A 13,993-nucleotide genomic window follows, 5' to 3' on the forward strand; every position below is an offset into this window, starting at 1 on the left:
CATTGTTTTTTTTACTTTTAAAATATTGACACTCAAAAAAAAAAAAAAAAAACTGCATTAATTAAAATGATCACTTTTATTGCATGTTTAATTTCTTCATTTGCATGACTCAATGTTAAAGAGTTTTACACCGGGTCTAGTCAGGCCAGTAACTGTTGTTCAATTTACACAGAGCCAGCTGGGAATGAACGAATATATAAAATATAATGGTAAATAAACATAATTAATAATAAATAATATAAATAAATAACAAATTAATAAAATAATTATATCAATAAAGGAGTAAAATATAATATGAACAAATATGTTTTCATCCTTTTGATCCATGTAGCATTTTATTATGCCAAGTAGCACTCTAATAATAATTTATATAGTTGTAGTATAATATAATTATATATTATATTTATTATATTTAGTATAATATAATTATAATTTCAGTATTAGAGAAACTACTAGCCTAACTAGTGTGTGCGTGTATATGTGTACAAAAAACTATATTTATTTATTTATTTATTTATTAATTTATTTATTATTTATGTGTGTGTACTAGTCTAAGGATTTTTTGTTGGGCGATATATTGTCACAGAAATTGTTGCGATAAGAGATATTATTGTCATTTTGAGATCATTTTATGATTATGAGCTCAGGCAGAGTGATCATAGGGTTATTGATCACCTCCCTGACTAATGTCCTTCTCCCTCAATCACTCAGCTTAGATGGCCGGCCAGCTCTAGGAAGCTTCCTGGCGGTTCCAAACATCTTCCACTGATGGATGATGGAGGCTGCTGTGCTCATTAGAACTTTCAGAGGAGCAGAAATTTTTTTTGTAGTCTTCCCCATCCTTGTGCTTCAAGACAATCCTGTCTCGGAGGTCTACAGACAATTCCTTTGTCTTCATGCTTGGTTTTTGCTTTGACATGCATTGTCAACCCTGGGACCTTATATAGACAGGTGTATGCCTTTTCAAATCATGTCCAATCAACTGAATTGACCACAGATGAACTCCAATGAAGCTGCTGAAACATCTCCAGAATGATCAGTGGAAACAGAATTACCTGAGCTCAATTTAGAGCTTCACGGTAAAGGCTGTGAATACTGATGTGCATGCGATTTTTCAGGTTTTTTATTTTTAATAAATTTGCAACAATTTCAACAAATCTTTCTTCACACTGTCATTATGGGGTATTGTGTGTAGAAATTTGAGGAAATAAATTAATTTAATCCACTTTGGAATAAGGCTGTAACATAAAAAAATGTGGAAAAACTGAAGCACCTTGAATACTTTCCGAATGCACTGTATACAAAATTAAATATCCTGTTAGGCAAACGTCCAGTTTTAAACTTAAACCAGTGAGGTAGAATGTAAATGTCATTTTAAAATGGCTTTAACATAATATGTGAATTTGTAAATATATATTGCAATGGCAAAAAATAACAGAGGTCATCTCCAAGTATTCCATGATAACAGACCTATTCATACCACAAACATTCACAATTTCAATTATTTCATTATGGATACTGTTGACAATACATACTTGGAGTGTCCTTTGAACTGTCTGAGAGACACTCGACCCCCGATGTCGAACAGTCGGATCAGTCCCTCCTCACTTCCTGCCACTAAAAGTTTTCCATCTCCTCTGAAACTCCCACCATATGCCGTATCATGGAACCGCGTGAAGTTTCGAATGGGCTCTTGAGAGTGAAGTCCATATATGTGGACCTGATATAAAACATGACAACAGCAGCATTCAGCATCAGCATTCTTAATGTGCAAAAGCAGCATCACACAAATAACATCACCGCTATGTTTTCAATTCACAGAATACAGGGATTGCTAAACAGGGATCTCTAAATTTAGATACTAGATTTTATAAATCAGTCATCATAAATGGAAAAATAGTAGAGCAAGTCTCAAATTTTAGGTGTTTAGGGACAATTATTGACAATAAACTGAATTTTGATAGAAATGTAGAGGCTGTTTATGAAAAGGCAAGTCAGCACCTCAGTCTCCTCCACAAGTTGAGAAGTTTTAATATTAGTACACAGACTTTGAACAATGGCATATAGATCATTAATAGAGAGCGTTCTCACATATGTGTCATGGTTTGGGAACACAACAATTGAGCCGAAAAAGAAATTATAGCAAATAATCAATCAGGCAAATAAAACAACTGGTCATAAACAGCATTCGCTGCTGAATTTTTTTTGACTCCTTCATGGAAAAAACAGCAATTGGCATTTTTAAAGATAACACACATCCCATACACTCAGCTTTTGAAATGTGCTATTAGGACGCAGGCTAAAAACTGCTTATAAAAAGTAATTTATCCCAATTGCATGTGTTTTATTAAATCGGATCACTGTTTAATGTGAATGGTGCGGTTGTTAGGAAAGAGCTGCACTAATATGTATGGGGCTAATTTGTTTTTAGGTTTTTAATTCATGTGGTTGTCTTGATGAGTGTTGCTATTATGTCATTGTTGTATTTTTGTATCGGGCGATGCAGTGGTGCAGTAGGTAGTGCTGTTGCCTTACAGCAAGAAGGTCGCTGGTTTGAGCCTCGGCTCAGTTGCCAATTCTCTGTGGAGTTTGCATGTTGTCCCTGCATTCGCGTGGGTTTCCTCCGGGTGCTCCGGTTTCTCCCACAGTCCAAAGACATGCGGTACAGGTGAATTGGGTAGGCTAAATTGTCCGTAGTGTATGAGTGTTGTGTGTGTGTGTGTGTGTGTGTGTGTGTGTGTGTGTGGATGTTTCCCAGAGATGGGTTGCGGCTGGAAGGGCATCCGCTGCATAAAAACGTGCTGCATAAGTTGGCGGTTAATTCCGCTGTGGCAACACCGGATTAATAAAGGGACTAAGCCGAAAAGAAAATGAATGAATGTATTTTTATATGTATTTTACCAATTTTCTTTCTGTGCCATGCAAAACCGACAATAAAGTTTAAACAAACCTTAACCCAAATATGTGCAAGTTAAAAAAAATGTGACTTTAGGAAATAAAAATAGTGTTAATCGTTTTAACAGTAACATTTTTTGATGTCAATCAAGTACATTCATGGCTCTAATTACCATACATCTCATTACCCAAATGATATTAAATAAGACCAAATTCAATTTTCATACATTGCAAATTAACCATTCCCCATAAAAAAACATTAATTTGAACCACACATATGGAAAATAAAATATAAAATATTTATGCATGTTTAATATATTCAAATGACATATTTTACATGTTTTTATATTTATTTTACAATTTCAAATTGTGATTTATTACACACAATATTAAACATATAACTAAATTATTTGAATTTCATTTAGTGAGTTTTAAAAAGCTTAATTCAAGGTGATTTAACAAATACTTAGCTGACATAATGACTTCTTATTAACAGCTTGTGAAATTCGGTCACATTCAGGAAAAAATGCACAAATGTGAAAGACATATGTAATTGAGAGGAATAAAACGCTGCTTTTATTTTCTCTCGCTTTTAATACTCCATGATTGCTATTTTTATTGCTTTTTCTGATTTATTTGATAGTCTTGTTTACTTCTTACCTGTTATTGTCTCATTTTCTGTCCTTTACTACTATTTGCAGTGCTTTGGTCAAGTTCATTTTTTTTTTTTAAATGTGCTTCAAAATTAATATTGTATTGTACTAGAGAGAGGGGGACGTAGTGGCGCAGTAGGTAGTGCTGTCGCCTCACAGCAAGAAGGTTGCTGGGTCGCTGGTTCGAGCCTCGGCTCAGATGGCATTTCTGTGTGGAGTTTGCATGTTCTCCCTGCCTTCGCGTGGGTTTCCTCCGGGTGCTCCGGTTTCCCCCACAGTCCAAAGACATGCGGTAAAGGTGAATTGGGTAGGCTTAATTGTCCGTAGTGTGAGTGTGTGTGTGTGGATGTTTCCCAGAGATGGGTTGCGGCTGGAAGGACATCCGCTGCGTAAAAAAACCTGCTGGATAAGTTGGCGGTTCATTCCACTGCGGCGACCCCGGATTAATAAAGGGACGAAGCCGACAAGAAAATGAATGCATGTACTGGAGAGAGGTTGTACTTACTCTGGTGGAGGCCGTGACGGCATAATTGTGAGGTGGAAGAGGAGAGAAGTCGATCTTTGATACAGCGCCAAACTCTTTAATCTGTACAGGAGGCTTTAAAAAAAACAGACTGACATCAAAACCAGTGTACAGAAAGAATTAAAAAAGAAGTTGTCCTTTCAAAACACCCAAGATATACACATTCATTATGAAAACAAGTTGTCGGGCACACATCAAACCTTGTAGTTTTTCCAGTACAGTGTTTCTTCTGTCACTTTCTCTCCTAGTTTAGGATAGCTCAGGACTTTGGTGGGTTTGAACGAAGCCATCGCAGATATAAACACTGAATCTCAGCCGACAGCAGCTTCACACTGAGGACCTGAATAGATAAAACCACAGCAGTTTAGGATTGAAGTTGGTTTTATATTCACACATTCAGACTTTCTCCCCTTCAATATTATAATTTCAGAAAAGTATTATTTGCATAATGTAAATAGGGAAATCATATAAGCAGCCGATGACTATCAAAGTACGTTGTTCAGTCAATTAAATAGTGCTAATGTTGTTTTCAAGTCACACTTGCTTGAGATTTCCTACAGCATATTCAAAGTACGATATAAGGAGCATGTCAGAAGTTGTCACTAAACAAAAGTGCAAACAGAAAAGAATTTTACCTCAATAAAAAAGTTTGGGAATCTCTAACCAGTGCAGCGAGATGATCTTTACTGTCAGCCCATGATAAAGTGAGAAAAATGACTTAACCCTTATTGAACACTGTGTTTTAATTAACGTATATTTTTTATCATTTAGACCAGTGGTTCTCAAACTGTGGTACATGTACCACAAGTGGTACGCAGGCTTTTTTTTTTACTACTTACTGCATTAGATAATTAAATTTAAAGCAGTGTTTTGTAGTTACTTTTAAATATTATGAAATAAATAAGGAAATTAATCATGGAAACTTTAATGTAATACAGTTTGATATTTTTACCTTCGTCCCACAGCCCTAAATCAAGTTCACTTTTTGGCCCGCCATAAGAAAACATTTGAACACTTCTGCCAAGGTACATTCAAGTTTTTAGTCACTACCTGTTTAGTGAGATTGAGGTAAAGTTGCCTTTATATTTGCACGTTAAGACTTTCTCATTTTTTATTTAATTTCAGAAAAGTATTCTTTGCATAATCTATATGGGGAAATCATACAAGCAGCCAGCGACTATCAAAGTACAACACTGTTCAGTCAGTTAATGGTGTTAATGTTGTTTTCAAATCATACTTGCATGAGATTTTCAACCTAATATTCAAAGTACCATGATAAACAATACAGGGAGCATGTCACAAGTTGTGACTGAACGAATGTGCGAATATAAAACCAACTTTACCTCGATTTTAATGAATAATAAATGGGAAAATAAACCCAAAACAAATAATTCACTATCAGAGCTCATTTGCTAAACACGTGCAAACGTAAATACGCTTTACTTTCCGATACATTTATTTGGGCGCGTAAAACGTTTCCACAAAGTCTGTAAGATGATATATATGCTAAACAAATCGTTTATGTGTTAATATGTTTTTACAACGTACACTAACGTTACCATCAGCAATACACACTTTAAAGTGACAAGTTGAACTTTTTCACGAAACCGTATATTTTAATCTAACGATTATAAGGGATTTCTTACCTTACACGAGCTCCCAAAATAGTTAAATTGATTATAGTTACTGAAAGATTTTTATCAGACTTGAAAACATGAGCAAACTCACGTTGATTTTACATCCACATGGAGGCCGCCATTTTGTGACGCCACACTTCCGGTTTTCAACAAACTTTATCGATATTCATGAAAACAGCAATTTGCTCTGGCCTTTTCAAGCGATATATCTCTTTTTTTCTTCCCACTTTTTATTAATGACTTGGTTTTAATACGAGATTGTAGTCAATTATTATTCAAGCTTAGGTAACGTTGGTTTTATATTCGCACAATCAGACTTTCTCCTTAATAAAATAATTTCATTTGATTATTTGCAAATTCTAAATAGGGAAATTATTTTGTCAGCCAATGACTATCTAAATATAACATTGTTCACAGTCAATTAAAATGCTGATAATGTTTTGAAGTCATAATTAAATGTGATTTTAGCTCGAATATTCAAGTTAGCATAGTAAACAATATAGGGACCGTTAAAATGAACAAATGTGCGAATATAGAACTTTACCTCAATAATTTTCTGTTGTAGTTGATAATCTGCTTTAAATTGGATGTTTTTGTGCATTCAGTGACAGCTGTAGACTTTTTACTCCTGTGTTTTTATCAGCTTAACCATTCCCCCCTGACCTCTGGTATCAACAAAGTATTTTTACCCATTAAATGCCACCAAAGGACAATTTCTCTCTTTATTTTGAGCATTCTTTAGAAACTCGAAGCAGATCATCAGTTTGTGAAACCAAGAAAGCTGCCATGTTTAAAGTCACATACATCACCTTTCCTTTTTCCATTCTGATGCTCAGTTTAAACTTCTTGTGTGGCCAAACAAGGTCAAAAATCATCATACCTCTTTGAAATAACTACTTTATTTGTCATTCAGCCTTAAATTAAGTCCCAATCCAAATAACTTTATCCTGCCTTTCAAAAGTTTTTATAGCCTTCTCTTAACCTGTGCCTTTCTACAACTTTATCCCGAAGGTCTTTTAAAAGTAGGATGTAATGTGAATAAAACTATAGGTTTTCACAGGGTATGATGGTTTTCCGTAGGCACTGAGCGGAGAGCATGAGACTGATTCCTGAAAGACAACAGTGACAGACGAGTTTTCGCATTGATCTCGTGGGCCAGCCTGAACACTCGCCGGTGACTTACTCACACCTGAAGCTTCTCTAGGATAGACGTCCAGCGTTCTCCAGCTTCCAGCGCCTACACTGCAGCTTTGCACAGGAAGTTTGGCCAGAGGAGAAATGGTCGTGTCCAACTGAACCTGGGTTCTCTCGAGATTTTTCCCTTCACTTTCATCAATTGGTGAAGTTTGTTCCCCGTTACTGTCGCCACTGACTTGCTTGGTTTGGGACTTGTAGAGCTGCCCATCGATGGCTTTGCTCTTCAGTGTTTGGACTAGCAGTGAAATTTAAACCACACTGAACTGAACTAAACTAAACTTCAGCTCTGAAAACTGGATTGACAGTTTTAATTTACAGTGTTAAGTTGCTTTGGCATAATCTACATTGTAAAAGCGCTATAGACATAAACATAAATTAAACTGTAGATACTCATAATGTAGTGCACTGATTTTATAGTTTCGACTATTTATTAAAGGGATAGAGTTTGCTTTTTCTGTTGAAAAATGTCAGAAACTGGTAACCATGTTTTCACACATATTGTATTGCACATTTTGGAATATAGCATGAAATCAGGGCTTATTGGAAAGGCAAGTTGCGCATTGAATGTATGCGCTTAACTATAGAATAAATTTGTGACAGCCAGGCCAGGTTCTCCCCACTCACAGTTTGGATTAGTCCCACACGTCATCCCCGGCCACTCACTCCAGCCCCATATAACCCAGCACTTCAGTTCACTCAGTGTCCGGTGTCCTGACATTTTATCAACCCAAGCTCATTCTGAAAACGTAGTCCCGCGGAGGTTTCTGGAGACAGCGGAATACGTCCCGGGAGGTACGTACTGCTGCATTTATTTTTTTTCAAGCGAACGCTGCGGGGCGTTGCGTGACGCTGTTCCCTTTTCGCGCTCGCCGGCTGACCGCTTACCTCCTTGTGGAGGGCTTTCCCGCTGCAACCAGTTTGTCCACTCAGCTCACCGTGTAACGTCGGCAGGCTCGAGACGCAGAGAGGAGGAGTCGACCACGGCGATCGGTTTCGAGTCCGGGGGAGAGCAGTTCCAGCAATCAGGTAAGACAAAAACAGAATCCCAAAATTTAAGTGAACGAGTTTCGTGACAGGGCAAGAACGCGGCGAAATCCGAAAACGCGGTGGAATAAAAAAAAATCAGGGCTTTTATTTTTTTTGACGGCTTTTGTAAACCGTTGCTCGGGTTCAGGGAAGCGAGTGGGCGGGCGGGTCAATCGGTAAAATTGGTTGGGTAGAGGGAAAGAGGAGGGCGGTCAGCCGATTGGCCGGTCGCGCAGTCAATCATCCGGTCAGTCGGCCAGCGGCCTCTGGCGGGTTGATGCGAGAACAGCGCGGACGCGAACAGTGCTCACGAGAGACGTTCGAGATGAGAAAAATCGCACAACGGCGGCCTCTCGCGGATTCGCAAAAACAAAAACTGCAGTCGTACGTACCCGCCGGGACGTATTACGCGGTCTCCAGAAACGTCCGCGGGACTACGTTTCCACAATGAGCCCGGGTTGCATTTTATCCTACCTCTCAGATTAGGCTACCAACATTCTATTTGAATGGTTCTAAAGTTGGGGTTAGGGATTAGGAAGGTTAGGACGATACTACAGCTTCATATCACACTACTCCACATTAAAATTTAAACTGGTAGCAAAATCTGATGGGTAGCATGTTGCGTCATCAAAATGTACTACTTACTTTTTGAATAGGAGGTAGGACAATCTGACAAGGTAGGAAAAATGGTCAGAACACCGGTCTTGTCGATTGATGGAAGGACAAATGCTCATGGTTAGTTCTATCTAGCTATTTCAGAGTATTATTTACCTGTCCTGTTTCCCTGTTATCTCCAGTGTTCCTCGTCTCTCTCATTCCTAGTGTGATTCCCTCCTGGCTTTATCTAGTGTTTGTGAACCTTGTGAACCTGGTTCCATTCATCCTCCAGCGCTCTAGCGCTTTTACAATGTAGATTGTGTCAAGGCAGCTTAATATTGAAGTTCTAGTAAATTGAAACTGTGTCAGTTTTCAGAGTTGAAGTTCAGTTTAGTTCAGTTCAGTGTGGTTTCATTTTCACTGCTGAAAGTCCAAACTGAGAATGCGCAGCTCTACAAGTCCCAAACCAAGCAAGCCAGTGGCAACAGTGGCAAGGAACAAAACTTTACCAATTGGCGAAAGTGAAGGAAAAAACCTTGAGAGAAACCAGGCTCAGTTGGACACAACCATTTCTCCTCTGGCCAAACTTCCTGTGCAGAGCTGCAGTCTAGGTGCTGGAGCTTGGAGAACACTGGACGTCCAGCGTGGAGAAGCTGCAAGTGGGAGAGGTCACCTGCAGGTATTCAGGCTGGCCCACGGGATCAATGCAAAGACTCGTCTGTTACTGTGGTCTTTCAGGAATCAGTCTCATGCTCTCCACTTTTCCATGACCGCCACAGCATCAGCTCAGGATACGACCTGGTCCAAGATTATGGATACCTTGGTATCATTTCTTCACAAGTCTTGGATCACATCAATGGCGCTGCATATTGTGGTGTTTGTTCACCAAAATAAGAATTAATTAAAGAGAAAGTGCATTATTTTTGTTCATGATGCTGAATGGTACTGTTGCTGTAATTATTTTTCAAGTTCAGCTGTATAATTGTGTGTGTTCTGTACAAATGCCTGTGATTGATTGTATACAAGGGGCACTGCTGGGTGAAAGCAGACAAAAATAAGAAAAAACAGGTGAAGTGAGATCTGTGAGAGATTGTAGAGCGTTACCAGTACCATGCTGCTGTAACACCACCATAGAATAATAAATTTGTTTTGCTTTGTTCAAAAAGTTCTAGTGCCGTGTTTCCAACGTATCTCCACTTCCACTTCCACTTTACTCCAAGCTGCATTTCATCTTTAAAACAAATACTAATGGGGCGGTATGATGCCGTTCCTTTTTGAGCTTACCAGATGACTGCTTACCTGGATGTGGACGACTTTCCCACTGTTACCTGTTTGTATCGTAGCTCGACACGTATATACGTCTGCGAACTTGAGATGCAGAGTGGAGTTGACAGCGACGACAGAGTTCAAGTCCGGTGAAGAACGATTCCAGAAAGCGAGTAACACAAAAACAGACACCAAAAAATAAAATAATCAAGTAAATAACAGGGTGAGAATGTAGTAAAACCTGAAAACGTGGTAAAACATTAGGATTGCTTTTCAAAACACTGCTGTTAGGTTTAGGTAAGAGGGTGGGTGGGTCAATCTGTGCTTTTTAAAAAACTATTGGTTGGGTTTAGGGAAGGGGGAGGGTGGGGACATCGGTCAGTCAGTCAGTTTTGGTCATAGTAAAATCCCCCAGCCAAAGTCCATCATCACAGTGGTTCGGTATTATTATTAATAGTATTATTATTACTATATTATTAACACCTCCAGAACTGACTTGAGCACCTTTCTCCTCCAAAAGCCACCGCACAATCATTGTGTTTCATTTATTTAATAAGAAAAAACTCCCCACAATGTCAGTCAGTTTTTATTCATTTCCCGAAGGCAGTTTGGTTGCAGCATACAAGCATGTCATACATAATACACAAAGTACATCATACAATACAAATTCTACCTTAAATTAAAAAAAACTTTACAGCTGAGGGGATAAATGAAAGTTTGAACCGATTTGTTTTACTAATAGGAGTTCTGTATCGAATACCAGAAGGGAGCAGATAAAACTCGCAGTGCATAGGATGGGAATCATCTGACAGAATATTCTGAGCTTTACTCAAAATTTGTCTTTGGTATAACTGAGCCATGGTCATCTGTTTTCTCCCTGTTATTCTTCCTCCTAGGTTCACAATTTTCTCCTAACAACTCCTTTTTTCACACTTAGAGAATTGAACCAACAAAGCACAGAAAAGGATAACAGTGATTGAATGTATGAACTGTAAAACATGCACATGAGTGATTTATCTATACCAAAAGATCTCAATTTCTGTAAACAGTATAATCTTTGTTGCCCCTTCTTACACAACATATTAGTATTAGCAGAAAAGGACAATTTGTTATCTAAAACAGTTCCCAGATACAACACTCAACACTCTCAACATCCTCTCCATTAATACTAGTTTGCTTACCCTTAATCAGTCTCCTCTTACGATTAAAATCAATGATCATCTCTTTAGTCTTAAGAACATTCACTTGTTAGAAAGCCTCCTGACACCAGCTGGAAAAATAATCAATTACAGGACTGTGCGTGGAGAAGCAGTGGTGCAGTAGGTAGTGCTGTCGCCTCACAGCAAGAAGGTCGCTGGGTCGAGCCTCGGCTCAGTTGGCGTTTCTGTGTGAAGTTTGCATACTCTACCTGCGTTCGCGTGGGTTTCCTCCGGGTGCTCCGGTTTCCCCCACAGTCCAAAGACGTGCGATACAGGTGAATTGGGTTGGCTAAATTGTCCATAGTGTATAAGTGTGTGTGTGAATGTGTGTGTGGACGTTTTCCAGAGATGGGTTGCAGCTGGAAGGGCATCCGCTGTGTAAAAAAACTTGCTGGATAAGTTGGCGGTTCATTCCACTGTGTCGACCCCAGATTAATAAAGGGACTAAGTCGACAGGAAAATGAAAGAAATGAGGACTGTGCATGGAGTCTTCCTCACTTAACAAACTAATAATTACAGAATCGTCAGCAAATTTTAAAATATACCTATAACTAAAAATACTCCTACAACTATTTGTGTACAAAATAAATAGTACAGGAGAAAGGACACAACCTTGAGGTGACCATGTAGATGATACCAACCATTCAGAGAAACAATTATTTACCTTAACCCTCTGTGTCCTCTGGACAAGAAGGTCTAAAATCCAACCTGCAAGCATTCGATCCAACTCAAATTCATTAATAAGCTTCTCAACTACAATATGTGGCTGATTGGTATTGAATGCAGATGAAAAGTCAATAAAAAGTAACTTGGCCAATGTTTTAGGCTTATCAAGATGCTTAAGAACTAAGTGCAGCAGAGTCCCTACTGCATCCTCCACCCCTCTCATAGGCCTATACGCAAACTGAAAGGGATCTAGAACACTCTGAGGCTTTTGCGTTATTTTCCTCTTAACTATCCTTTCAAAACTTTTCATAACTAAAGATGTAAGTGCCACAGGTCTAAAGTCCTCTATCTTCTGTGGCTTCTGTTTTTTTGGCACAGGAATAACTGTAGGCTTTTCCTACCACAGCAAGTTACATTTTTCTTTTTGATATTTGCCGCCAGTTGTTCAAGAAGTGACATTTTTTGTTCTCTTTGACTCATCGGATGAAGACAATGCTTCATTTGCAGATGTTTTACGCAATATTATCAGCTTTGTCCTTAAATATATTTGGCATTTTTGAATGGAAACACAGCTATTGACTCCCACAGTAGGAAAAACAAATACAGTGGAAGTCAATGGTTAGTGGCTTTCAAGATTATTCAAAGAAATCTTTTTGTGTCAATCGAAGGCTGAGTAAATGATGACAGAATTGTCAGTTTTGGGTGAACTACCCCTTTAATAACCCAATTATTGGCAGAAAGAGTTTAAGGTCACAAGAGGTAAAGGTGTGAAGAGGAATGTCCAGCATCTTGTGACCCGTTTGAAAGAGTAAAGAAGTGACTGGCTTCTCTGGGGACTTTCATCTGCAACGACCAGTTAAATAAGGGAACAAACCAATTCTGGCTTTCTAGAAATTATCAGCAGGGCACAAGAACTGTCTTTTCAGAACAGGTCTTCCTTAACATGCATGTGTTCGAAGTGACAGAAACAAATATATTTAGCATTTAGTCAAATAGCCTTTAAGCACCTCTGTGCCTTTGGGTGCTTTCAGGACGTGGGCATCACAATATTAAGGGGCATCACAGGGGAGAGTCTCAGCCGCCTGACTTCCTCATAATCTCCTGCAGCTATTTAAAGCAGACCAGGCAGCGAGCTGAAAATACAAAACTGCCCCAAAATTGAGATTCCCTAAATTTAGCCTTTGAGTCTCTCAGAAATGTTTCATTTTCTTCATAATGTATGCATTTGAGGAAATTTATGCCCTCGCCGAGTCAATTTTCTAACACCTAATGACTGTCTTTGCACTTTATAGAGTGCGTTGTGTTTTCTGACATCACCGGGGGCCTGCCAGAATGATGTCAGTCCTTTTACCTTTTATAAGCTCTGACATATGCGTGTCTATAGGAAATCGACATTTCGCTGTATCCTCGTCACATGCAAAGGTTCACCAAACAGTCGCAAAGACATTAATGCATATGAAATACCCAAAACTGCCAAACGCCAACCCAGCAGATATGGTTTCCCCCTGCATGGCACACACAGAAGTAAGAGTGTTTAGTTCATTTGCAAAGCAAAGTTCGAACAGAGGAACTACTGTATTACACTTTTACACAGTAGAACCGCAGATGTTTATCTGACTTCTTATCACCTTCAACCACATCATGTTTGGTTTCTGTCACACATTTATTTGTAGTGGCTGTGAGGCGGCAGGGGGAATTCAGACACATTATTTTATCTAGAATGCAGATTGACTGGGCTAGGAAGACACCATATTGATGGTTAGAACAAAGTTGCTACATATATTTAGATGAAAAAAGCATTTTTAACCTATTTTAAACTCACTGAAGTTGAACCATATAGTTTTGGCCTTTCATGTTTCTCTCACTTCCCTCTTTTGCTCATTGTGGTTAAAGATTTTGTTACACCCTGAATGACTGATTTTGTTAAAGACAATTAAAGACTTTTACTGTTCTTATGTTGGTGTTAAATTAACCTAAAACCGAACTTATTTAGATAGCTTAAAGAATGTTATGTTTAGTCAGCTTTGTTGTTATTCTAGTTTTACTGTTTTAGGAATGAAAAAGGTACAGAAACAGTGTACAGAGGGCACAGATTATGACTAATAAAGCTCAAACTATCCTTTTGTTTTTGTCATATATTTTATTAAACATGATTTAATATCCTAAAGGCAAGTGTTACTGTGTTTATAAAAATAAAAGTTCTTTATTTGCATTAATGGTTTCATTTAGAAACACTCTGCTTTTTTTGTTGGAAAAAGAAATGATCAATCAATTAAACAGTTGAGTTTTACAATTTTTGAATCAATTCAGCTGATTTCCAGGTCTGGGTAACGG

At 38.3% G+C, this 13,993-nt stretch overlaps 3 protein-coding genes across 5 annotated transcripts in view; all 3 read right to left on the bottom strand.

Moving 5' to 3' along the window:
- The window catches only part of cd9a (CD9 molecule a), a 297,612-nt gene that overhangs the window by 204,599 nt on the left and 79,020 nt on the right, over positions 1–13,993 (bottom strand). The window lies entirely within an intron of this gene.
- Positions 1–13,993, bottom strand: part of LOC101882393 (uncharacterized) — a 768,785-nt gene that overhangs the window by 182,963 nt on the left and 571,829 nt on the right. The gene's annotated exons all lie outside the window — the stretch shown is intronic.
- Positions 1–13,993, bottom strand: part of utp15 (UTP15 small subunit processome component) — a 355,707-nt gene that overhangs the window by 13,532 nt on the left and 328,182 nt on the right. The window contains exons 1-4 of one of the 3 annotated variants that reach the window (XM_087291612.1): positions 5,718–5,841; positions 4,272–4,411; positions 4,054–4,146; positions 1,536–1,720 (exon numbers count right to left, since the gene is read on the bottom strand). In XM_087291612.1, the coding sequence (XP_087147738.1) occupies positions 1,536–1,720; positions 4,054–4,146; positions 4,272–4,361 (368 nt within the window). In that variant the 5' untranslated portion in view covers positions 4,362–4,411; positions 5,718–5,841. 3 annotated transcript variants of the gene reach the window in all.

The sequence above is a fragment of the Danio rerio genome, chromosome 18, assembly GCF_052040795.2.
Source record: "Danio rerio strain M-AB ecotype USA chromosome 18, GRCz13ab, whole genome shotgun sequence".
In the NCBI taxonomy this organism is placed as follows: domain Eukaryota; kingdom Metazoa; phylum Chordata; class Actinopteri; order Cypriniformes; family Danionidae; genus Danio; species Danio rerio.